General features: G+C 38.2%; 1 protein-coding gene across 25 annotated transcripts in view; it reads right to left on the reverse strand.

The window, feature by feature from the left end:
* Positions 1-27,668, reverse strand: part of CELF2 (CUGBP Elav-like family member 2) — a 713,224-nt gene that overhangs the window by 46,132 nt on the left and 639,424 nt on the right. For 20 of the 25 annotated variants that reach the window (XR_012156850.1, XR_012156851.1, XR_012156849.1 and 17 more), the window contains 4 exons: positions 17,846-17,875; positions 15,915-15,994; positions 11,500-11,658; positions 9,803-9,866 (listed from right to left, as the gene is read on the reverse strand). Coding sequence is in view for 22 of the 25 variants with exons in the window: in XM_073328795.1 (XP_073184896.1) it covers positions 9,803-9,866; positions 11,500-11,658; positions 15,915-15,994; positions 17,846-17,875 (333 nt within the window). In the remaining 3 variants the exon portion in view is untranslated. The remainder of the gene's footprint in view (positions 1-9,802; positions 9,867-11,499; positions 11,659-15,914; positions 15,995-17,845; positions 17,876-27,668) is intronic. The other 5 variants (XM_073328790.1, XM_073328802.1, XM_073328800.1 and 2 more) reach the window with 1 other exon arrangement.

The following is a 27,668-nucleotide window of genomic DNA, read 5'->3' on the forward strand; positions in this document are numbered from 1 at the left end:
CAGCTGCTCAAAGATGAAAATGGTGTACCAAGTGTGTATATATATAGGCATCATAGCTATATACATAGGCATCATTTGTAGGACAAAGGAAGAAATAATGCCTCTTTCCTGCACCTTGGTTTGGCCACACGCAGGTGTTCTGCATATGCCATATGAAAAGGACATTGATAAATTAGAGGAAATCCAGAGGAGAATGTCAGAGTAATTAAGCTATGACCATATGAGCAGGAGAACTTAATATGGACTTGGAGAAAATGAGAAGAGGGGCTATCACAACACTCTATGAGTATTTGAGAGCTAATAAAATAAAAGAGCAGGAGGGATATTTTACAGAGACTGAGAGCAGGTGGCAAATAAAGAGCAGCAATCTCTTGAAATTAACACACGACAGAATTAGGTTAGACATTAGAAACCAATCTCATAGAAATGCTCAGCACTCAGAAGTTCCATTGTTCTACCATCAGAGCCGCTAAACGCTGAGAACTTCTGAAAATCTGGTCACTTTATTGAGGTGTCTAACTGAGAACGGAGATCTTCTGAAAATTGTACCCAGTTGTGGGTGTCAAGCACTTTTCAATAATGGCTCTACCAAAAAAAAAAAAAAAAAAAGAAGTAGGTGATGGATGATCTTACCGGTAATGTGGCTGAAGATCCATCACTTAGAGGAGTCTGGGACCAACATCATACACTTTGAGTGACTAACAGAGGAAAACCTCTCTCATGACTACTCATAGAATTTAAGAACTATATAAACCATAAGGTTTGTCTCAAACCCTATCACCTATAATAGTTTACAAGGCACAATAAAACAGGTAATTACTCTAATTACAAGGGACTAATAACCAAGGTAATTAGGTGTAACTACTGTATCCTGTAATCACAGGTCGTCATTGAGTTTGCTCAGCTTTTTAAGCTAGAGCTTTATCATGATTATACACAGCACTCTTCACGTTCAAAGTGCTTTACAAAAATACTTTAAAAACTCTGTCGTTTATTTACATGGAAACTTTACAATTACCAAAGAATTAGGGATGGGCAAACCTGTCTGAAAAAAAATAAACAGCCTGAAACACAACTCTTCTTCAACCAAGTCTTCTGTTGAAGCATGAAAGAATTTGGTGAACTTTTTGAAAAGGTTGAGCCTTGAACTTCTTCATTTCAGATGGGATAGGACAAAGAAATACTAAAGTATACCAAGTAGTGTTTCCTAAGAGGCTAAACCTAGGGAATAATGGAAATTTCTTATGAGAGATGGCCCTTGTGAGTTTTCCAACACAAAGTGGTTTGGCTAGGCACTTTTCAATGCATAGGTTTGGTTAAGTGAGGATGCTTGGGGAAGCTTCACATTTGTTTATGCTGATCCATGCCTTTAAGAGCTTGTCCATCACTAAATAATCTGAAATTTCTATGTATATCTTTTTAGGACATTATCCATAGCTGAATACTTGCTCATCAACTGCAGCAATGATAGCGAAGGGATGAATTGGGAGGTACGTTGTCCCTGCTGGAGGCAGGTGCAAGTCCTCTTGGAGAGCAGGGCCACTGCTTATGGTTTTTTACAGCCTGCAACAAACAAGTTTGTGCTGTCTGGTATGGAGAGGGAAGCTGGCTATGGCCCCTCCCCATCTTCCAGAGTTTCTGACATTAGAGGCCCTCATCTCCTAGCTCTCAGGAAGCACAAGGGTAAAGATTGTGCCTGGCCCTTATCCAGGGACACAAAAGTAGGGGAGGAAAGAGAGAGAGAAGCTCCTAGAATTCTCTTGTTCACACACTTGTGAACTCATATAGGCACCCACAATCTGCAACTAAATGAGGCTGGATGTGTAAAGTACATTCTACAATTCTGATTTACACGGAGAGCCTCCAGAATAGTTCAGCCAGTGGATCACCAAATTTAGAGACAGAGGAGACCTATTAGTTTATTGACTCCATCTCTTTGCAAGCATGGGAAACATTTTGAAGGATGGGATGTGGGCTCAGGTTTCATTCTGGATTGCTCTTTGGCCCCAGTGTGCCCATCATAAAGTTTCAGGTCCACTAGAAGTCTACACAGCTCAACCCCAAGACTTCAGTAAACAATGCAAATCTTCACGGAGGCCACAGTTAATGGCATTCTGTGGTCTGGCTGGTAGAAATACGCAATAAAGCAGCATGTCTTGGTTGCCTCTCTCTCCACTGGACTGGCTGGTGATCAGAAGGAGATTGCATTTGAATTATATTTTGTGTGTGGTGATGCTTCCTCGTGGTACTTTTAAACAGTTCACAATTTAGACTGCCAAATAGCGGTGAACAAAGATGCATACAGCAATGCTGAAAAGTATTTTAGGAGATAGCTTCCGACTGGTGGAATCCCACCAATTTCCGCAACATGCACGCAGATTTCTCTGAAATTCGTTTTGTAAGCAAAAAGAATTGTAAACAATTCACAATTGCTTTCTATTTTGTGGCCAATGAAGAGCTACATGGGTGCAAGGCTATGATTGCTGAGAGACATGCTGTGCTTGAGGAAAACAAAACACAAAGAATTAGAAACAAGGCTAATCAGCAGCACCAAAAGTAACAGCTCGCCTGAGCCTGGGGAGCCAGTCTAGCACCCAGGTGGAGGCAAAATGAATGCCCATATCTCTCCATCTCACAAAACCTTTTTATAGCACAAAGAAGCAGATAGACTAGCTTCCTGTGGAAGCAAAGGGTGATCTCCTCCACTAGCAGAAGATTCTTCAAACCCAAAAGAATATTAAGAAGCAAGAAACATATATCAAAGAAGTCCTCTCCCCACCCTGCATGTGTCACTGGAAAAGTGACTACAACACACTGGCCACAAACCAGCTCTTCAGATGTTATGTGGTGTCAGCTATGGGGCCTCCAGAAAAGATCCATTTGTTGTTGTCATCATGCATTAGAGAAAAAACCAAAGAATCGAACCGTGTGGAACTCAAGAGTGTAAATGTTAATAACAGGCTGAGAACACACCCAGTGCCCAGGGTGCTGTAGAACTGATGAAATCTACAGACGTATCTCCTCACTCCCATCCCAAAGGCTGTCGGCTAAAATACACAAATAATCTATCCTCATCATTACTATATTTCACTTCCTCCAGATATTTTATCATCACTGCTGCTCCCTGTTTATTGGCTTTTTTCCTTTATGTGAAATGTGTCAACATCACAGCTTGCTAGAACAAACTCAGAAGATGGAACCAAGTACTGTTGATGCGCAGATCCAACAGCCGATTTGGTCACACAGTAGAAATAGATTCCGGCTCAATTAACTTCTAACCAATGTATAGTTTTGGGGATTAGTCTGCTGCCTGGCACATACTATCCTTTCACATGGTCTCCTTTCCCGCAGTCCATACTTTTCACATCACACAGGTTTTTAAAAACAGCCTCAAACACCGGAACAAACTTATAGAGAAAGTGATTTGATTCTTTTTATTTGAAACTGCTGCATGCTCAGCAACTGTACCTCTTGCTGAAGAAATGCAAACTGCTTAACACTGAAGAACAGCCTCATAGGCATGTTAAAAAAAAAAAAAAGAGTGAACTTCCACTTGCAGGGAGAGAACTCCTCGGTAAGAAAGAACTCTTCATCTTCATGATGGAGAAAATGTTGGGAATTAAAGCAAAATGATTTATAAAGTGCTAGAACCACATTACAATTTGATTCCATTTTTAATAATGTGTATTTACCAACGTGCCATCAGCCTGGCAAATAGTCAGAACTACAAGGAACACAACTTTCATTTTGTTACTTGGCAAATTAAAAAAAAACACAATTAAATTATGTACAAAACAGATGCACAATATGCCTGCTTGAAACTTAAGATTTTTTAAAAAAAATTATTTATAAGGATAGGGGCATGAAAATTTAATTTAATGTTCACCTTAGGTAATTTCGTATCTTATTGTTCATGGCAATTACCATAAATCTACATATCAATAAGCAAGAACAGATGTCAGTTGTTACAAGTGCTTGCCAATCAGGCCTGTTAAAAAGTGACAGATGGATGGTGATAGAACATTCTCATAAGGCCTATTAGCACATTCGCAGGAAATTTTTTTAGTGCTGCACAGTCACAGATGCAGTTCTGTGAAAACACGGGTAAATTTGAGAGCACAAGATTTACATTTTATAACGTCTTGTGCTACCTCCAATGCAAACATTCATTCCATAAGGCAATCTGCCTTGCTTTAGTCACCATAGTTTTTCTCCTTGTGATAAATGCAAGTGGTAAGGATCAGGGGCTTGTTCGTATAGGACGTAGCAGAATCATGAGCCATTTTTAAAAGCTTTTTATGCTTATTTCAGTTTTACATGCAAAACATTTAGTAAGTATTAAAATAATTGAGGATCACTTGCATCTTCACCTTGAAGAAATTCCTGCTTAAATCCTTCCTTTCTGGGAAAATATTCATTGGTTTAGAGCCCAGCCTTGGTCATCTTAAAGAGGCCTGATTTTCAGAGGATGGTTCCTGAGCACTTTCTGACCAGGTCCTTTACAGTGTATCACCTTCGTCACCCCAACACAGAGGCACCCCACAATCAGTAATATTGGCCCAATTATTTATTTACCTTTTTCCTTTTGCCTAGTTAGTTTCCCCAAACATAGGGTTTATTCCCTTTACATTAAATCCTGACTGAAATTTAAGAAACATGGACTAATGATCAAAGCAAGTACAGTTGATCATCTCTGATCAAAAAAGTAAGTTACTTGTTCACACTGATGTTATCAGACACTCCAGATTTTTATTTTAAAAAGTTGAATCAGATTTCCAAGGACTTTACTTGGGATAGGGAGAGGTCCAGAATAGTGCTCTTGAAATTACAAGCACCAGTCAAGATGGATAGAATAGAAAATTCAGATTTCTAGCTCCCACCAAATCACATATATTTTGAATCCATCTTTAGAACAGCTGTTTATTTAATATTTAGTACTTTACTTTTTTCTAACCACTGAGACCCTGATTCAGCAAAGCACTTAAGCACATGCTTAAATTTAAGCATATATTAAATTCATCCCTATTTAGGACAGCACTGAAGCACATCCTTAAGTCCCATTGAATTCAGTAACTTTCCATTGACCTCAATGGGATTTCAACATGTGCTTTAAAGTTAAGTGTGTGCTTACGTGTTTTCCTGAATAAGAATGACATTAAGCACATGCTTTAGTGCTGTGCTGAGTCAAAGCTTTCCTGCTACATTCTGCTTGGTCTTTATGTGAGTGCCCAATATGGGAGAGGGAATAAGGAGCCTCTTCCAGGCCTTCCGCAGTTGGCGTAAGGCTCAGCCAGACTTGCAGTCCCTTCCTTCTGACTGAACCTAACTCAAAGAGTCCATTTTGTATTCTCAAATCTCCCAGGCTATGGAGGGCTGGTGGACTCCTCAATGTGCTTGTGCCACTCCTGTTTGCAGGAGTTTGCGTGTACACTAACTAGAGAACAAACCCTTTCCCTTCAATGGTGTGCTCTCCAAAAAGTCAACTAACGCTTCATCGTGAAACCTAGAAAATGTGGACTGATTGGCTTTGATTAAATGGCACCTTTGGGGGAAGCGCAGTTGTTTGACCTCATTGCTTTGAGTCCCTTTGCCCAACATTTTCAGTTGTGCCTATGTAAGAAGCAGCCATGGTACGGCATTATTCCTGGAGTCGACGGAGTTTCTCACTTTGAACAGGACACCCCTTTAAAGAGGCCCTATGGGCAAGGCCCAGGAGGAGAAACCTGGCTAGTATGCTTCAATTGGAAAAGTGCTGCGTAGGAGTGAGCCGAGGGAAAGGACGTGAGAGCCAATGAGAAAGCACAGCGCCTCTATGCAGAAGGTCCTGACTTCTACACCTTCCCTCAAGATCCTCCGAGCCAATGGAGTGATTAAGGGAACACTCAGTAAGCAGAAATTTGTGGAATTTCTCTCACCTGTCTGCTCCCACGGAGTCAGAGGAAACCTAGCTCAGGTCAAAGGGAAAGGGTGAACCTAACTGAATCAAAATCAGGACCAGTCAGAAGCTCAGCCCAAATCTTAAACCGAACCATGAGAGAATTTCAAAAGGATTAGGAACATATGTTAGAAAATAGAAAAAGGCCCAGCTGGACAGCGTTTATCAATCTGAAATCCAAAGAAGATAAATGCAAAAGTATGGATCACTTTCTTCTATTTCAACCTATTTTTTTGCTTTCACACTATCCAACTGAATCAATATAACCCTGTGTGTGTGTGTATCTATGCATATGCACAAGTATACATACCTAATATCTATATGCATATATCTATTTACATTTATAACAAAATATTTGAAATTAATTGTATTGATAATGGAAAACCTTCATGGGGAAAAATAAAAATATTTTTTGACATCTCTTCTGGCATAAACTCCTGGCATTCTGTCACATAATGTAAAATATTACGTCATATCTTCAATGTACTTTTAAAACTAGTAAGTTAACTTAGCTCACCTAATGTAAATCAGATTTTTAAGATCTGATCCAAACCTACTGAAGTCAATGGAAAGATCCAAGTGATTTCACTGAGCTTTGCATCAGGTTGTCAATGTAACTTGTATACATTTGAAGAGGGGAACTCTCTGGCTTGAACAGTCATTAACTGTAGCTTCTATTTTTTTATTAGACAATCAAATCACGTGATCTACTTCACCCGCATTATGGACATTCCCCACAAACAATGAGCAAGTACAATCCATACACTGCAGCCTAATATTATGCATAAAAGTAAAAGCAGTGCCTTTAAATTGTTAAGCATTACAGTAGTCAGTGGAAAAAAGACTACAGTATAATTGAGAGTAGTGACATAAGTATGTGCATGTGTTATGTTAGAACAATAAAGCAGAGTTTGGCAAGACAATGATAGCTCCTGTAATCAAGACTGCAATGCTATTAAAACAGCAAAAGGGATATTGATGACGCTCGTCATATTAAGTGTTTTCCTACTTTAATGGGCTTTAGACACACACTTAAATGCTTTGGAGAATTAGGTGCCCGATTTAAAGTCTACTTAAATTAATGGAAAGACGTCCATTGATTTCAATGGGCTTTAGATCCACTGAAGCCACAGAAAACACAGTCATTGACTTTAAAGGTGCAGGACTGAGCTAACAGAAATACTTTTAGGTGCTACATACGTGTACAGTAAATTTAAGATTAGAGTTGGCCATCATTGCTCATGTTGAGTAGTATCTTACTCTTCCCACTAAAATCAACACAAGGAGGGGGGCAAGAGATCTGATTCAAAATGAACATTTTTTCACTCAAAGAACTTGCAAGGTCTAACTGTGGAGCTTGTTTGGGATCTTAGCTGATTGCTTCTAGATTTTCTTCCTCCTTAAGAAAAGCTAGTCCAGCATTAACACACAAGCTCCATATCAGCTGGAAATGAATATTATTATATTTATTTGTGTAAGATGTATGGATAGGATGTAATTAAAAATACATTTTGAGAAAAGGAACAAATCTAGCTCTTATGCTACATTAAGATTGTGAGATCAATGCTCCAGCAATATTAACCCATCCATGTTGCACACACCTAGAATTTTCAATTCTTCTGTCTCTTGTAAACCTTAATAAATTACTCTTTATTATTAAAGTATACTATCAAATATAGTGGCTGTGCAATGTAAATTGGCTAATGCTGCAGGAGAAACCTGAAACTTGGGGAAAATATACGACTTTTGAACTTTCAAACTTAATGATGCAATTGTGCTAAGCCTTTTGCCCTTTTGTATAGAGTTGTAGCATGGAGAGAAATTTAACATCATGAATTTGACCTTGGACATTGAAATTTAAGAGCCCTGCATTTCTGGAGACGAAAAGGTAAACTCAAAAAAGCATTAAATTCGGTTAATATGCAAGTAAGAAAACTGCCTTGTTAAAACATTCCAGGAGGCACATACAGTTCTTAAATTATTATCCAATATATGGACCCATTAGAAATCTAGCCTTTGGCTGAAGTAGTACATCGTTCTAGTAAACATGACATGCCACTATGACCTCAGAAGATAATTTCCTTGGATTAAATGGCCTACTATGCATAACTGATTCATACACTGGATTGAGAGACACCCTAGGATTAATCTGAGGAAAATCTAGGGTGACCAGATGTCCTGATTTTATAGGGACAGTCTTTTTCTTATATAGGCTCCTATTACCTCCCATCCCCGTCTCGATTTTTCACATTTGCTGTCACCCTAGGTAAATCCCTAATTTCAGTCCAGGTATGATTCAGTTATTAGAGGTAAAACTAAACCTACAATAACCATGAACAACAGACAATGGGAACCTATTTGGATACAAGTATGGTAGAGTATGCTATACAGAAAAATCTCCCTGAGTATTTTTTCCCCCCTTGGGTCTCTCAATTTTTTCATTCTGTAGAGCTAACCAAATATGAAAGATTAAACACAATCCTCGAGCTCAAAGCCAGCTCCAAAAACGCCAACTGTGAAAATGTTACTGAATGACTCTGCTCTGTTTATCATATTAAGATTTTTTTTTATGAGAAAAATGCTAGATTGTAAGTGTAACATAATAGAAACAGCAAGCACTGCCAGCAGGTCTGAGGAAGAGAAAATAATTCAGGGATATTGTCATCTGTAGGCCAATTTATATTGTCAGACAGCAGATTCACATTAGTCTCTGATGCCACTGCAATAATGGCATAATGTAACGATTGAGCAGAGAATACCTATGCAGTATGGCTATATCATGCGGTATAGCTATACTTGTTAAAAAGTATTTCAGGATTCAGTCAAAGGGAAGCCAGAAGAAGCTAAAGACTTGGATTAAAAAAAAAAGAGTATTAAAAAATGTTCCTAAAGACACACAAATATTTCAGCAGTTGTTTTGTGATGGTAAAGCAAGTCCAATGCTACATTTCATTGATTCACTGAGTTCATGATTAAAATAAACTAGAATACCTTTTTTTTTTTTTAAATCAAGCAAGGAAAAAAAAGCTTTTTAACAGTTCCTCACGGCAGGCATAATGTGCATCTGTGGTCTGATTTACTGCACATGCTGCCTTCTCTAGCATCATGTTAAGTTAGGGTATCAGCATGGCAGGTCACACAGTGGGAGAGACCTTTTACTAATCACTACACATCACTTACTACTGGCACACAGCTCATTACCAAGAAATCCTCCAACTAGCTGGCTTTCAAATATGCTTACACTTTGATTTTCTTTTTTCTTTCTCTCTCTCTTTTTTCCTTCAGAACAAAGATTATGCTTTTTCATAAAAGCTTCTGTTGTGTAATTTTGTCAACTAGGGTTCTGAAGTCAAAAAGGCACCCAGTTAATTTCCCATGATTATAAAAAGAAGACTGCAAGCTTGATTCAATGGTAGGCCTGTAATCTTGGGTTTCATTAAGAAGGTCAGAACATTTTTATTTGTCACCTATTATTAAAATGTTTGAGGGCTGCCATTAATTTGATTTTCAGGCCACAGAAATCTCACTGGAAATTAAAATGTAATCCTGCTGTTGCTTTATTGCCACTTTTACTAGGTAGGATATAGCTGCAGGAACTAAGAGCTCTCCTGCAATTTACAATTGGTTACTCTGGACAAATGGCAGGTGACTAATGCAAGACAAACTGTTTGTACAACCGAGGAGCGGTTAGCTGAATTTCAGTTTCTGAAAGAAGGACTGAATCCGAATCCTGAGTTGCCCCCTGCTCATACACACAACACATTTTATATACAAAGACTAACATCAGGAGATCATTACAGATAACAGAATTTAAGAGCCTAAGAAAATAAAATATAATTGGCCAAAATGAAATGATTTTTAACTCACCAGCCATTTGCTGAATGCCGCTGAAGGCACCCAAGTTACTGGAGGAAGTTGCTTGCTGTAGAAGCTGCAAATTAATAATAAGACGATCATCGTCATCTAAGTGATGTTACAAAAAAGCAACAAGATTAAAACAAAATTATCCATCAAATTAAAGTTGGAATACATAAAGTTTCCTTTAGTTTTATATAGTCTCTCACTTCTGCCTATTGTTGGAATGAACATCCCCAGAGATGATGCTGTAAATCCATATTAATGTCTAATCTCTATTAAGAAACACAGACACTGGGGAAACTCAATAACATCGCTGCTTTAAAACAATTAATCAATTTACTCTTTTTAACAACCAGGTGTTAAATCTATTTAAACCAACATAGCGTGACTAATTATAAACCTCTGCAGTCTAGTACTTACCATAACTCATCTCTGTCAATCATGGTCCATTCTCACCCAACCCCTTAAATTCAGGTTTCTTTCTTAGAACAAGGTACATCAAGTACACAGATATTCATTAGTTCATAGGCTGGCACTTAGCTATATAACAGTCAAGATTCACTATTAACCCTTGATATACTGGGTATTTTTTTTAAAGACTGCCAGCTAAATGAATGTCTATGCAGATTTATAACCACCCCATCCCACGTACACACACAATTGATTTATGCAATCTGCAGATACAGAGAAACAGATCTCTCAGCATATGGGAACTTCCCAGTTGTCAATATGCCATACACTGTGACCATTCACAACTTTACAGCGGCAAAAGGCAGAGACCCCTGACCACTTGAACAATAAGAGAATCTTTGTTACCACCAGTCTATGATTTATGACACACTCAAGCTGTTCCAGATTCCCCCCAGCAGAGGGCAGCTGAACAATGTAAGGTAGCAAGCTCATTTTTCCCTCATAGCTTTCAAAGAGTCAAAGAAAATGTCATTTAAAAAATGCCCAAACGCCCATGAAATCTATCTTCTATAAAGTAATATGAACCTTGCACATTTAGTACCAATAAAAGAGCATTTAATTTACAGACTTTCACTAGTTAATGTGATAGCCAGTTTCAAATATATTAAAAGATTAACTTGAATGAGTACAGGGAATATTTCCATGGGAAACTGATATGCAGAGTAGAATTAAATTGAAACATTGTGGATTCAAAAGACTGTTCTCAAACACAGTTGAAGAAGGTTTTCAGATGTCTACCTAATCTCTGAAAGGTGAAGATTTTACTTTGATAAGAGAAAGCTTCCAAAAAATTTATTCACATTTTTTAAAAAAGCAGAATTTAATGTTCAGTGGAAACATCAGAGTGAAAAATGTATTTTCCAGCTGAAATAGAATTTTAATCTTCAGAGGACTGCAAGGCACTGAAATAACTTGCAACTTTCATTCTAAATAGCTGTTATTACTACAAAACGTTTTATATAGTGCCATACATTTACAGGGTGCTTTCAGGAATAAGTCACTATCTGCCCCAAAGAGCCTACGTTAAAACGTAGGGAGTTCCATTCTACCAGGGTTCACTCCAGTGTGCTAAAATAAATATATCGGTTTAAGTCTAAATATGTGGTCACTATAACAATGAGGAGTCCGGTGGCATCTTAAAGACTAACAGATTTATTTGGACACAAGCTTTCATGGGTAAAAAAACCCACTTCTTCAGGTGAATCAGGTGGTCACTACATTTCACAAGAACTTACAGCTAGGTACTGTGGTGTGAGTCCTCCAAGGCCTGTGAGGTTCCCCCAAGTGGCAGTGTTGAGCTGTTGCATCTGTTGTGCCAACTGCTGTTGTAAACGCCTCTGCTCCTTATCCTTTTGGGTATCAGCAAACTTCACCACTATAGGCGAAGAGCAGCCCTATGATGGGACAGATTGGAAAAGAAAGATGTTAACATCACACACATTTACATGATTCTACCTTCACGTGTTCTTACCACCTTTAAATCCATTTGAAATAACCTGAAATTATTTCTGAAATGATGTTTATTAATTATTATTCAACTATTTCTAAACATGGCTCTTGAAAAATTATTAATTTCCTCTCTCTTTTCATTGAACTCCTTTCCCTCCAGATCTTTGTGTATGTTCAACTATCTGAATGCCCCTGGAGAGACAACAGAATTTATCAATGCTCTTTAATTAAGCGTCACGGTTCATGTGTTTTAAAGATGGACTTGTCTCTTTGTTTTCTGTCTATTTTCAAGTAATAGCCAAAGACAATGACGGACATAAACAGTGCCACATGAATGAAAACAGATCCCTTTTTATCTAATTTTGAAACTGTTTGCTTTCAGATATAAACCTTGAGATTTTTTTGTTTTAAATCTACAGAACAATGTAGCATCATAATGATTCCAGTCTACTTTTGGCAAATGGATTAGAACATTTCATGATTTGTAGAAACCATCTGTCTTTGAGTTTTATCCTGCTGCCCATCATTGTAGTGTCTGAGTCCCCTCTATCCCCTACACACTGTCATGCCGATTTCTCTTCCACCCCCAATCCTAAAACCATGTTGGGTGCCTCAGATCCAGAAATACAGCAGGATTTTAGACACAGTTTACAGTGTGCAATGGGGGTTTATATCTAACCAAACTGATCCCATGGCTACTCTCACTACACTGTGAGCTTCTTCAGAAAAGTTCCTATTCTCTATTTCTACAAAGAGTAGCCGAGGAACCTCACAATAGAACAATGATAGGAACATTCAGAATCAACAGACAAAATGATGAAATAAGCCACGGTAATAATATCTTTTGTGTGAAGACCTCCCATCAATACTATTCCTTTAGAATTATCATCTTAGAAAATGATCACTTGAGATGTATTATTCCACCCCCAGTACCTTGCTTGTATATTTCATTGTAAAAATGTCTTTCAATTTTTCAGTGAGTAAAAACTGAGATACACCACTTCAGCAATTGAATAAAGATTATGGAGGATTCAGCTTGGTATACAATTGCCTCTTCTCAGTGATTTTATACTAATATTAAAATCAAGCTCTTATTTTTTTTTAAATTGAAATATTTTTCCAGTTTAGCTAATAAAAAAGGAAATAGCAAGCTTGTATCCCATTTCAGATTGGTGGTATTAGGCTAAGTGTGGTGATAGTTTACTGCTTGCTACATGTACATACGTGAAACTCTTAGGTCTATTTCAAAGGGAATATAAATGAATTTCAAAAGGAAGAAATAGTATATGGCTGTTCCAGGACTCAGCTCAGCAGTTCAATACTCAATACAACAGCTGATATCATATTTATGAATCCTGAAATGCCAGTACATTGTATAAAAACAATATCTCTGCAATTTAGGAATCTGTAAATTTTTTTTCACTTTCTGCTCTTATTTCATCATTTTCAAAGGAGCAAACATTCTGAAGATTGAAATTACATGTAGCAAAATGGCTCTATATGAGAAAAACATTGCTATTTATTCCATGTCAACAAATTAGTGTCTCCTACTAACCCTCCATTTGAGTGATTTTTTTTTAAAATACAAAAATGAGGCAGAAAAGCCGAAAATGAGGGCAGCAATTATGGCTTTAAAAATGAGTTGCTTAAACCAGGATAGAGAGTAAAATGCAAAGAGCAATAGGAAAATTCATTATTTCCAGGAGACACTTGCTCTTCTGAACATGAACATTCTCATCATTTTGCGTCACTTTGAAAAATACGTTTTAGTCAATGATGTGTGCCAAAGAACTGAAAATAATGAAATCAGAAAAAATAACTTCAGTGGTTCAATTGAAACTTGATTGCATAATACATCTTCCATCTTAAAAGTCTTTTTTCCCCCCCATAAAACGTGAAATCAAAGTGCCAGGGGCAATATTATTTCAGAGTGTCCAGATTTTAATCGCAGCTCTCAAAAGTCAACTTTTTACTATCATAGCATTGACATTAATAACCAAGAGGCAGAAAATGCTTTTGAATGTTGACCAGAGCAATACCTTCTTTCCATTTGGAGAGGTACCCCCCATTATGCAAGCAGGTATGGGGTATCTCCTACCTCATTATTTTATGGCTGCTTTTTATCTCCCCTTCTCAATGGGAAGCACCGCTTGTGTACCTTTCCTTCTGCTGGCAAGGTAGAACATGCAGACTCCTATGGTACCATGGTACTATGCCATGAATTGGTGAGCTGGAAGGGCTGCTCCACCTCCCACAAAAGAGTAAGCACATCAGTTCTGCTACGGACCTGAGCCCAGCTGACATCATGATGCTAATTATGGGTGCAGATACTCCAATCTTTAAGGCTGTTGAGTAGTACTTTTCTCTGAGAGTAGTTATTTATATAGGGCTAAATTGTGATACACTTGCTCACTTCAAACAATTGGATTACCTGTGGCATAAGGTACTATTCAACATAAGGAAGTATATCACAAAGGGGCTGTGTTTGAAGTACGGTACAATTACTCAGCATATGAAAGGGAGAATCTGACCTTTAATGATTATTTCATTTTACAACATCCTCTGACGTGAGGGTGATTCATGTGAAACTCATTACCCTAGACCAAAAATACATGGGAACACATAGAAAATACACATAAAAACCACAGCATTATTAACAACACTTCTGTTTTATGTGGAACCAAAAAGTAGCAAAAATATAGCGCCCCAAATTAATGGGGCAGTGCATGGCAGAAAAATAAAAAGAATCATTATTCCAATGAACTAAAATGTCACTTTTTATTCCATATATAGTGTCATAGTGCGCAGTAAAATATATTAGGTAAGAACAGCTTCCTAGTGAAGATAATTTCAATAATTCTGATTTTTCTCTGTGGCAGATTCTCATCTAACACTGTATATTCAGGGTCTATAAAAATGCATTGGACTGAAAAGAAAACACATTGATTATAAAATAATCTTAACCAAAGTCAAATGTGATGTTTGGAAAGACAATAGCTTTGCAATGCCAATATCATTACTGGAAGAGTACAGAAAACAGCTGACATTTCCATGCACTGTCTCTTTTTTTTTTCTCTGTCTTTCCCTTAGCTCATTACACAAAGCAGCTCAACGACATGACGCAATAATGATTGTTTAGTACCCAGCATGCTTTGGGAGACTAGAGCATTGCAAAGAAAAATTACTTGAGAAAAATTGAAAGGCCCTCATTTAAAAAGAATAATAATTAAAAAAAAAAGAAAAGAAAAGAAGAAACAAGTGCACATAACATCAAAATACCACCTATGAGAAGATCATCAGTACACAAAGATACGGTATACATAATACAGTATAACATGCACTCTCAAATGATTAAACTAGAAGATCCAGAATAAGTAAAGGCTTAGTACTCTTGTGAGACCTTTTGTGCAAAATTCTGAAAGACCATGACATAAATCACAGACTAAAAAAGTTGAGACCACCAGATGAGCTGTGGCAGTGAGATAAATATGCCGATAAATGGATCTGACCCTGAAACTGTAGTCGCACCAGGTAAGTAAAGTTAAAGCTTTGTGTTGCTCATTATTAGAAAGCACGATGCCAGGGAAGCAGTTTTTAGGGAGTAAAAGATTGCTGTTTGTACAGAGCCTGCCGTGACAGTGCTCGGTAGCTAGTCCAGCTCTTCAATGTGCTCTTACATAATTAGCATTTTTACTGGCTACATGAAGTAGGAGAAATTATATTAACTTAAAAAAAGTTTCCATATGCAACCCCCGCCCCCCAAATTCCCAAACACATGCACTAGGAACTTGGCATGGCCAGGTTAAAAATCTCTTTCGAGCCTTTTCCCAGAGTAGCACAAACTGCAATATTTTAAAATCCATATAAAGTCAGGCATTTTTTGGGTTTTTTTGGTTTAAGATAAAAGATAATTTAGTCCCCAGATATGTTTTATTTATTTATGTTTATTTTCCACTGAATGCCACTGGACACATTAGAAAAGCAATGTTTGGGTTCAACACAGAGATCTTCTTACTTGTGTTTCAAGATCATTCAGAAAAATAAATTTCACAAAGAGGTAGAGTGAGTTTTGTGAAAGTTTAAATCTGTGAGATTGTCACGTGTCTGATCTTCTCCAGGAGACCATGGCTTTACCATTCACAATCATTTGCACAAAGAAAACAAAGAAAACAAAGAAAGGGCAGATGATACAGTACTGTACCTCCATGGTCTGAGACTGGTGCATGGCTTTGATTGCATTCTGTGCCATTGCCCTTGTAGAAAATGTAACAAACGCACAGCCTGTGGGAACAAGGGGACAGGGAGCAGGAAAGACAAAAAACAACAAGACAAAAGGGTTGGACGCTTGTTAAACCAACACAGTCTACGAGAACGGCCACAAGACGACACTGTTCTCAGTAGTACATAAAAGTAAACAACTCCTCTAATTTATTTATTGACAGTGCTGACTTGCTAATCTGACCATAGATGAAAGTAAAAAAATAGATTGGTGGGGGTGGGAGAAAAGGGTTTGGAGGTTTTTGTTGTGTTGTTGTTGAGCCACAGGGTTTGAAATAAGCAAAGCTTGTTTGTATGCTCTAAAATGTAAAGTTTGGATTGTATATTTTAATCCCTTCCAAAGCATACATTAGCAGCTACCTGCTATTTCTTTTTATTTATTGTTGGTTTAAAATAAACTGCAAGCATCACTGGCAATTAAGTACAAATTTAAAGAGCTCATAATGCCACTGGTAAATTTCATCAAGATGGTGTGAACACAAATAAGAGTGAGGAAAACATGTATAAAATGCTTTAAAACTAAATGCCAGAGGACCCAGTCATGCTGCCAGACCAAATTCTGTAATGCAGGTGGAATTTAAATATTTTTTTAAAATGAATTTTTCAAATAAAAATCTTTATGAGTTTTGTTTTTTTGAAGTCCTGATACTTATGGGTACAAGCATAATTCTTTGATCTACAAAAACTATGACCACCTTCAAATTATACTGGAGCTGTGTATGTGTGAATAATTGAAAACCACTTTTTCCCTTTTAAATCATAGAAAAAAGAATAGCTTAGTGCCTGAGCTGTTTCCCCCTGCCGGCCTCCCCTTTATTGCTTCTCATACCAATACTAGGCATGGTGTAGGTCAAGTTTAGTACTGCATGGCTCAATGCCCTTTTAACTAATAAAAACACTGCCTTCTGAAATTTACATTTTATTCTTCTTCATGCACCCTTGGGCATCTTAAAGAAAAAGACTGTGAAATTAACCCAGATTCAGGCTGATTTTGTAATAATACCATGGCACACTAAAAGCTTAGCTAAAGCAACACAGACTTATTTCACTTGTGATCTCTAATGACTTTAACAGTGCATTGATTTTCAGCTCCCTTAGCTTTGCACAGTTTGAACTTAGGTTTCAGAGAATAATTTAGTGTTCCACTCAATTTCCTCAAAACATTATTATTATTACTACTTAAAAGATTTCCAAATGAAGCAAATCTAAACACAGAGAGGCTGAAGCATATTGTCATTTTAGAGCTAATGCATGAAAGCTATGTTCTGGCACCAAAAATACCATATTGTTGCCCCTGTGGCCAATGGGCAAAATAAACCATTTTGCAATCCAGCAAGCAACAGATTGCTTGGTTTATGTAAATCAATTTGTGAGCCATAAAACATCTTTTCTCTTTTGATCGTATGTACCTGGTAAGATTATCAAGTCAAGACTGTATTAACATTTTAATCAAACAACAGTAAGAGAAAGCAATGCCTGATCATTACCCAAAAGCACTACATCTAGTCATGAAAATAAGGTCAATGCATTTTTGCATCATGCGGTAATTTTTTTTTTAAAAATATAAAATCCCTTGATACAAGGGAAACTAATCTACTATGCATCTTACTGATAGATTAGCATTATAAATTTTAAAGTTAGAATTCTTTATGCAGATTTTACAGTAGTGTTGCGCTACTTTATATATTTCTCAGATAACAGAACAGCTGATGATGTTTTAATTATTTAGACACATTATGATGCTACTACTGTTATCCAGAAAATTTTTTTGTCAAAGAAAATAATTTCACAAACATCTTTCTATAAGGCATTCTAGACAAAATGTGTAGTAGAATGGTAAATAAGCTACAGTACCTCTGCTAGATTCCATATTGATGCTGTGCACTAAAATTAAAGAGGCCCAAATTTACCATCAGTCTCAAAGTAATCTCTCTTAAAAACATTACTCTTATTATTAATATAGGAAATAACACTAAGCATTTTCATTTCTTATCTTGTGACTTCAATGTGGGGAGAGGACAAACTAATAGAGATATATTACGGGGAAAACATACAGAGCCTTTGATAATTTTACTTTTAATGGTCAAGGAACTGTTTCATTTCTTCCCTTTCTCTTATTATCCAGGAGCTTGTACCATAGTGACAATTACTTAGTGGAGGTTAAGAATGCAAAAGAAGCATGTAAAATGTCAACAAGAATCAATAAGACAGTTTATGCATTTATCACAATTTCTACCCAGCAGTACAGCTGTAAGTAACTTACTGAGAGATGTTGCAATTAGCAGGTCTCAAAAGAAAAGTGAAGCAGCAGACAATTAAGCTATGTGGCCATACAGGTGGAGCAGATTACAGGGAGGCTGAATTACATTTTCATAATGGTCTGTGGGGTCAGGATTACAAAGCTAGGTCAATATTCTACCCACAATACACAGCAAATTTCCAACTGACAACCACTGGCCAGTCGTGCATATGATTACCTGATTTGCACAAACAATTGTGGGCATAAATTAAGTGTGCAACTGCACTACTAAACTATTTGAAAACCTGGCCTTTAAAGTGTCATCGTTAGAATCAGCACAACGTTGAGATGAATGAGTTCACAACTCTTTCTAACCGTTGTTTCAGGCTAAAAACAATGCTCTGTGTGTGCTTATATATATATAAGCTTTCCTTCTGCAAAATCCAAATCTGCCATGTTGGGGAGGAGGGGTCAGATAAATACATTATTTAGGGCAGTTCTGGCCCACAGCTGTTGCACACCCCTCTTTACTCTCGAAATTAATAGGTAGTAGATGTTGAGTGAATGTTAGGGATTACTCCTTTCACATAGCGTACAATCAACCTGTAGAATTCATGGCCACAGGTGGTTATTTGAGATACATACCAGACAGCTTTATAACCATTAATAACATTGTAGCTATGCATGTTAAGATAAGACTAATCAAATCTCATGCTTCAGGGGGTAAGCTGTGGGAATCAAGAAGGATTTCCACATCCCCTCACCTCATCATATAAAACACTGTATAATTGCCTAAGGCAAGGAGCATGCTTCTTCTGAAGCATCAGCTATCGGACATTGACAAAGGCAGCATGGTTGGACCTGATGAACCAATTGTCTGATCTGCTATGGCAAATCCTATGCTCCTTAGATGGCTGAGCCCCTTGTCTCGGAAATTCTCTTACTACAAATAGGAGCAGTGGAGCTCATTCGGGGGGTGAGGGAGGGGGGAGAAGGGGGAAGTAGGTGTGAGTGGGGAAGAGGAGAGGAAAATATAGTAACAAGAACATGAAGACACAAATTTTTGTTGCCAAGTCAACATGGAAATTACTTCCCCTTAAATCACCAAGTGTGTAACAACAAAAATCATTTTGTAAATGTGGCCAACCTGTAATTCACCTTGCAATTATTTGTTATCTCTACTTTCAAAATGTCAGGGATCACGAACAGAAAAGAAAGGGGAGGAATTTCCCTTATTTCTGTAAGGCTGCCTTCTAACCTGTTAGAACAGATAAATGATCGACTGGGGAAAGGTTTTTCAAAGTAATTTCCTCCTACTGAGGGAATCAGAGGGAAACATGTTGCCCTAACACAGAGCAGATTTTGGAAACACATCGATTACATGAGTCATGTCAGTTGAAAGGATATCTAAACTCGGATGTTTTGTCTTTTCTCACCTATCACCAATACATCTCTAATGCCTCTCCCCTCTCTCTCCCCCAAATCCCAGGAATCTCTGCTCCAAGACGATTTTCAAAAGCGCTAAGTCTTGGCCTACCCATGCTCCCATTGAAGTCAAGGATGCCCCATTTATTTATGCCGGCATTGATCTCCATTGGAGCTGCCACCCCAGAAGCACATGCACGGTAAGAACGTCTGTACAACCTTGACAAGACCTGTGAATGACATAGGAAGCAGAACATTTTCAAATGTGATTTCACCTAAATAAAACTAGCCTATTTTTCAGAGGTGCTAAGAACCCACACCTCACAGTGATGTCAATGCGAGCTGTGAGAACTACAGATATCTGTGAATCAGGTCACTTTTACTTACGTGGCTAAAGGTGGAGTTAATAATGGAAGTTTGAAAAAACTGGCCTGAATGGATCTAAACATCAAATAAAGAATCAAATGTATTTAAAAAATATCTCAGTGGTTTTTTATCAATCTACTATTTCGTGACCTAGAAGAAAGATTTAAGATGAAATTTTGAAAGCCAGATAAGAGACTGGGATGCTCAAATCCCATTAAATGTTGCCTTCAAAATCTCGGCCTCTGGCTATACAGGTTGCATGCGGTCTGGTGATTGTGTTTTGAGTTTCCAAATTCCAAGTTCAACTGGATACAACATTCTTCTTCACTTCTTCTCCTAAATGATACGGGTGTTGTGTCCAGTCTATCAGCTGCCACGTTTCATCCCAGAGGTGAGTGTACATCAGTGACTGTTGAAGTGATCCCTGAGCGCAGCCTATTTAAATTTGTAAAGTGCTTTGGCGTCTCTGGGAAGAAAGGCACTATAGAAATAGAAGACACTGTTAAAATGAAAACTGACAAGCAATTTGGAACAGGTCTACAAAAGGAAAGGATCTATTCATGTCCAATTATTTCTGGTTGGGTTTGCATGGGATTTTTTCGTGCCCAAGAATTCCTCTGGTTCACATGTTCGTGTGTTTCATTAAAAGTAAAACTTGGGCAAGTAGTACAGTGTAACCTGTACAAGGGGCCATCCTAATTAGACCACTCCAAAGTTCCATCTTAAGAGACCACTCCAAAGTATCCCCAAGTGTACTGTGTATAATTCTGCTACATATTTATTGTAAGACGGAAAATAGTTTATAGCACAGATAAGAAGCTGGGAATGGGCGACAGGGGATGGATCACTTGATGATTACCTAGTCCATTCATTCCCTCTGAAGCAGCTGGCATTGGCCACTGTCAGAAGACAGGACACTGGGCTAGATGGACCATTGGTCTGACCCAGTATGGACGTTCTTATGTTCTTAGATTTTTGGTAGGCCCCTGGGTGGTTGCTAACAGCAGGGATTACTCTATGTTGTTTTCTACAGATCTGGTAGCCCTGAGCATGAGTGCAGAAAGCATGAGGAAGGATGGTGCAGTGATTAAGCAGTTAGCCTAGGACTTGAGAGATAGGGGTGCCACTCCTTGCTTTGCCACATACTTTCTGTTTGACCTTGGGCAAATCACTTAGCTGCTCAGTTCCCCATCTGTAAAAACAGCTGATAATGTTTCCCTGCCTCACAGGTGTGTTATGAGGCTAAATACATTAAAGATTGTGAAGTGCTTTGAGATCCATTGATGAAAAGTTCTACATAACAGCGAAGTATTAATATTACTATCTCAGCTCAAACGAAAAAAGGATTTTGGTGAAAGGTGTTGGACTGAGTGTCCTGGAAATTGAAGCCATCTGTTTACACATATCAGAGACACAGCAAGGTAATAGCAATGCACACTTCCCACAATGCTCTGTCAATGTGCTGGAATCTTGGCCTTGATTGGCCTTCTTCACCTAGAGGTCAGAATACAGGTTCAATTTCTCATGCCCATTTTAGTGGCAAAAGAAAAAAAATCCCTCCGAGAAAATCCTTTGAAAATCAGAGTCTATGAAGGTGTCTCAAAGTTGGATACCCCAAATCACTAATGACTTTGGAAAATGTAGGCCCCAGTAGTTGAAATTTACACAGAACCAAACTGGAGTTAGACCAACACTAAAGACCACCTTTTATTGGCAACCTGAGTGACCCACTTTCTGGAAATGGAAAGTTTTGTCATTATTGTCCTGCTTCAAGCCAATCTTTCTAGTGAAAGAATGTTGAGAAGGTGTAATGAGGGCAAATCTGATACTTAGCTTTGTCATGGAGTGGCTAGAGAAAGAAGCTTGGAGTCTTGGTGCCTCAGTTGTATTCCATCTCTACCACTGACTTCCGACACAGCCTTAAGGAGATCATTTAATATGACAGAGTGTTGAAAAAGACATTCCCTCCTCACAAAATATTTTGAACTCACAATTGTCATTTGAAATTTTTCACGGGAAAAGTTTGATTAGAATTTTCTTTTTCAATTCAAAATTTTCAAGTTTGATTCAAATCAGACAAATTTCCCTTGATTCTTTTTTGACTTTTTTTTTTAATTTCAAATTTTTGTTTTTGCCCTTCTCTCTTAATTTTCTGTTTTGACACTGAATGTGACAACATGAATAATGTCTAGTTTTTTTGGTTCCCATTCCCTGCTCCCACACGCTTTTTCCTCTTAACTTATCAAAACTCCTCCAACTTTTCAAAAGTTACACAGTGGCAAAAGGACAAATGAAACACTAACCTTGCCACAGTTTTCAACAATCTGAAAAATGGCAGAGTGGCAAAGTTGTAGTATAAAGGGCTTTGAAATCCTCATATAAAAGGCACTATCAACGCCTCCCTTCAAGAAGCTGAACATATAGTCTGAACAGTGTTGTCTCCCGCCCCATGTAGACCTAGGGTATGTCTACATTGTAATTAAAAACCCGCGGCTGGCCCAGGCCAGCTGATTCAGGCTCGCAGGACTCCGGCTAAGGGGCTGTTCAATTGCGGTGTAGACATTTGGGCTCAGGCTGGAGCCCGGGATCTAGGACCCTGTGAGGGGGAGAGTCCCAGAGCTCAGGCTGCAGCCTAAGCCTGAACGTTTTACACCAAAACCAAACAGCCCCTTAAGCCAGAGCCCTGTGAGCTCAAGTCAGTTAGCATTGGCCAAGCCAAGTCACCGTCTATCTGCAGTGTAGACATACCCTGAGGAGTGCCAGGCTGGCCACAAACCCAGATCACTTTCAGGGGTAGCACATTATGTTACTTCAGCCTTGCAAAGCTGCTCTGAATATCAGTCAGAAAATCTCCTGCTCCAGGCACAGAAACTACTCACCTGTTCTTTACCATAAGTGATAATGCAAAAAATGAACAACGATATTTTGCCTTTTTTTTAAATGAACAAACCAACAATCCCTACTTACTGCGGATGAATGGAATTTTGCAAAGCTGCCTGATCTGCCTGATTGTGGGCTGATTCCCACACCATTCCTATCTGCTTTTTAAAACAGACATTCCCTATTATCAGATTTTTAATACTCTAAGTGTGCACTTGCCTGACTTGCTTAATATTGTCATGTTGAAATCAGACAAAAAGACTTTAAAAGCTGTGTCAATATGCATTTAGAGACCTTATCAAATGCACATTTTAGACCTAATTGTCTGTACACATATTTAGCAGGTTCCTTCAATGCAATCTCTTGACCCAATTGACTACAGTGTCTGTTATATAAATCTGTACTTAGCAATACATCTGTGTAATTTGCTATATGGAGCTCCTATGATAAGGATAAGAGGATTTTATTATTATTATTGACTAATACTACTTAGCAGTAATATAGTGATTTTGACCTACTGATCTCAAAGCACTTTACAAAGGTACAGTAGACCCTCAGAGTTATGAACACCACAGTTACAAACTGACCAGTCAACCACACCCTGATTTGGAACTGGAAGTACGCAATCAGGCAGCAGCAGAGACAAAAACAAATACAGTACCATACTGTGTTAAATGTAAACTACTAAAAAATAAAGGGAAAGTTTTTTAAAAAAATTTGACACAGTAAGGAAACTGTGCTTGTTTCATTTAAATTAAGGTTAAAAGCAACATTTTTCTTCTCTGTAATAAAGTTTCAAAGCTGTATTAAGTCAATGTTCCGTTGTAAACTTTTGAAACAACCACCATAATATTTTATTCAGAGTTACGAACATTTCAGAGTTATGAACAACCTCTATTCCCGAAGTGTTTGTAACTTTGAGGTTCTACTGTAGATGGGAAAACTGAGGCACAAAAAGAGATGAAGTGAGTCACCTGGGGTCACATAGCAAGTCAGCAGCAGACTTGTGAATCAAACTCAGGTCCTTCTGGCTACCATTTGAATGTTCCATCCACAAGCTCACAGCTGTCCATGTTGGCAGCAGCGTTCTTGTAGACAGATCTCAGGACTAGGAGCCAGGACATTGGGGTTTCTTTAAAAAGTTCAGAGATTTCTGGAAACCCTTTGCAATAAGTGATTTAAACCCCTAATCGTCCCACTCAGTTCACTTTTGCTTTGACATGACAATGGGGGGTAGTGCACAACATCAACAATGGGAATTTTTTAAAAAGTGGTTTAAGCTGGAGGCTGCATCCCTGTACCTGTAGAACAGATACAGGAAAGGCATTCACAAGATTCCCTATGCAGCCCCATGAACCTGAGTTGTAGCGATGAGAGAATAGGACAGTCTCCATACCCTTCAGTCGTCAAATTCTCTGCTTAGACAGTTAGTTGCGTTTTCTTATTCTTAAACAGACACCTACTAACTGGGAACTGCTCCATATCAACCCACTAACTTCACAGGGGCTGTAAAACAGCCATCAGATGATAATGACTTTTGGTCACTATCTACTCACTGTACCTAGGTTGCAGCCAAACCAGGTACAGATGAAAAAAGCAAACCATTTTTCAGTTGCAGGAGCAAACATCAGTGGGAATAACGTGATTAAATGGAAACACTAGAAAGGGCATTTAAAATATATTGCTCCATCACTGAGACTTTGTATGATGTCTTTAGGCTACTTTTACACGAGTTTCAAACAGCTGGTAATACAAATCTGGAGTGGAAATGAGGATGGACCTTTATCTACAGTGGCAGAATGGATGTGAATTTATTAGAACCGTATCTACTCTTGGCTTGAAACTACACTAGCAACAACCAGTTCAATCTCTCCGTATCCTTATCTAAGCACTTATATCACACTCATCACAGAGTGTTATATTTTCCTTTACCATTGTAGACAGGGATTCTTTTTCCTGTTCCAACTGTGAGTAGACTATGATCCTAGGCCTACCCTACAACGTTATAGTCTAACATTGCTATACTAGAAACAAAAGTGTTGCTACTCTACCGTGAACAGGTTCCAAAAGCTGACTGAAAGCTTTCATTTCTTACTTAGAGAAAAATAACAGCACAAAACTGAATTGTTCTGCCTAGCACTCTAGTCAGTAGCTGTCCTTTGGAACTGAGAATTCACATCTGTTAATACTAAAGATTCCTTCCCTAAGACATTTTACTCCAAATGTCTCCAAATAAGCTCCAAAGTTTGTATAAATACCAGTAAATGTGTTTTTCATGCTCTTTATTTCTGAGGTATCATAATATGCTAATTTTTAAGGCACGCTGATTGAGAAGAAGATAAAATACTCAAGCAGAGCATAATGGATTGTATTTTTATTTTGCTGGACTGTGAGGACTATGCACTCCCAAATGCCCGGTGTGCTGAGATGACAGCAGTCCCACAAGAATGTGACTCTTCTTCATTCATCCTTCCTCTCTTTATAGGGACTTCCCATCTGGAAGCATGGTTGAGCTGTGGGCTCTTACACATGAGAAGAAAGATGGCATGTGGCAATGGGGAATTTAACATACTGGAAATAGTAAAATTAATGAGAATCCATTTTAATGTTGGAATTTGTTGCAGGATTTAATTGTATTAATTTTCCTTCTATTTTTAAAGAACCCAATTTCTGTTCTATGCCACGCAAGAGTCCTCCCACCCAAAGCTCTCCTGCAGGACTTCAGTTCAGCTCTTCAATGCTCGGCACTTTCCCAGTGCTTGATTTTCTCTCTGGGTCTGGTGGTTTTGTGAAGTTGACAAACATCTGCCTGGAAACTGGGCTGTAGCATGGGTGTAGAAAGCAATTCAAGTTTAACAGGCAGGAAACAAGAGAGCCTGGTATCATATTATTGTGTGACTGTCAGAATAAACTTGAATATTAGAGAGGCTATAGCTCTGCTAAGCCAATACATTCCAATACCTGTTTGAGTGTGACGTACCTGGAACATGCTCTTCCGTCTCCAGAGGTGAAAGCCTTGCACATTAACCTTAAATTACCACAACATCTGCTCAATGGGCTACACTGCAATACTCAATCAATTTGTAACTGGCGATAGCAATTGCCACCTATTGAGGAATAAAAATACCCCCATCGTACCCCTTCCTGTAGGCTCCCGTGATCTGGGATTATGATGGAAAACCTCTATTGAACAAGACTTGGGGAATACTTGGAATTCTGTGGAGGAGTCAAATAACTCTTGTAAGACTCAAAGACTTGATTCTCTAGTTTATAATCTAGTCTAAATATTTAAATAGTTATCCAGCAACTCCCCACTGCAGGTTTACTTTCCTGTGGCCAAGATTTAAAAAATAAATAAAAAGACTATCTAAAGTTAGACTCCTGAGCCAGGATCATGCAACTTCTTGAAGGTCAAGCAGCTGTGGGATCAGAGTCTAAGTCTGTATAATTGTAGGCCTTGATTTTCCTCGGTACAATGCCCACAAACAGAACATATGGTTTCCCATTAATCAACAGAGCATTTTTTTCAGTGCATGATTTTTTTTATCCTTATTTCCATGGAGATGCCATGGCCCCTGCTTTCTGCCTTCACAGACGACATACCGACACCCAGTTCCCAACCTATTCTGCTGGACTTTATATCCATTGTGGACAAACTGCTGCACAGAATAATTTTTTAAAAAACCACAAGTGGCTGCACATATTGTAGAAACCAGAGTCTAAAAGAAACAATATGCTTCAGAAGTTAAAAAAAACACACATTCTTCTCTACATTTTTCCATGTTTTGAAAATGTAATAAAATGCATAAACTGTGATTCCTATAAGAAAAGGAGTACTTGTGGCACCTTAGAGACTAACCAATTTATTTGAGCATAAGCTTTCGTGAGCTACAGCTCACTTCATCGGATGCATCACGAAACTTATGCTCAAATAAATTGGTTAGTCTCTAAGGTGCCACAAGTACTCCTTTTCTTTTTGCGAACACAGACTAACACAGCTGTTACTCTGAAACCTGTGATTCCTATGTACTTTTTCATGTTTAGAGGGGAAAAAATATCCAAAACAGAATGACTGAGTTTTGCTTCTCCTTAATAGAATTTACAACCCCACATTTTAGAGTAGTTTTTACTGCCTGTGCCTTTAAATTGTGGTAGCTGATATCATGGCACTGTTCCCCGAAGGCCAACAAGCTTGCCCTGATCCTCTTCCCAATTCAGTTCCATATGTCATTAGCTGGTGGGAAGGATTGTTCTGTCTAAGTAATTCCAGGTCAATACAACAAAGGCTTAATATGCAGCAGGGGTCATTGATATAGATCTGCTTTTCTTTTTATTATATATTTTCAAGAGCCTTTTCCAGGTACAAAATGCTATATGCTGCATATCTAAATGGGTGGGGGAGGGCGGTGATCAGTATCAAAGTCTGCATTGCACTTAATTTCCAACACAATAAAGTAAGAGTCTGGCATGGGGTCCAGAATTCAGGTTATTCATATGACTGCACTATGCACTGCTGTTTAGCACGCCTGTGGTGGCTCTATTTGGACCTAGGGACTTGAGCTATGAAAGCTCCCTTCATGAGTTCTGTCTGAGCAAAACTCTAGAAGTTAACCCCTTTATTCCAGAGGCAATACAGACCCACGTTTTACGTATGGTTACAAAGAATGCGGGAGTAGAGGGATACTATAGCATGGACCAGTTTGCATGGCCCCAGATGCCATAAAACAGTCATTTGTTTTCCCTGGTGCAAAATACAAATAAGTGTGT

Source organism: Lepidochelys kempii, chromosome 1 (genome assembly GCF_965140265.1).
Source record: "Lepidochelys kempii isolate rLepKem1 chromosome 1, rLepKem1.hap2, whole genome shotgun sequence".
In the NCBI taxonomy this organism is placed as follows: Eukaryota; Metazoa; Chordata; order Testudines; family Cheloniidae; genus Lepidochelys; species Lepidochelys kempii.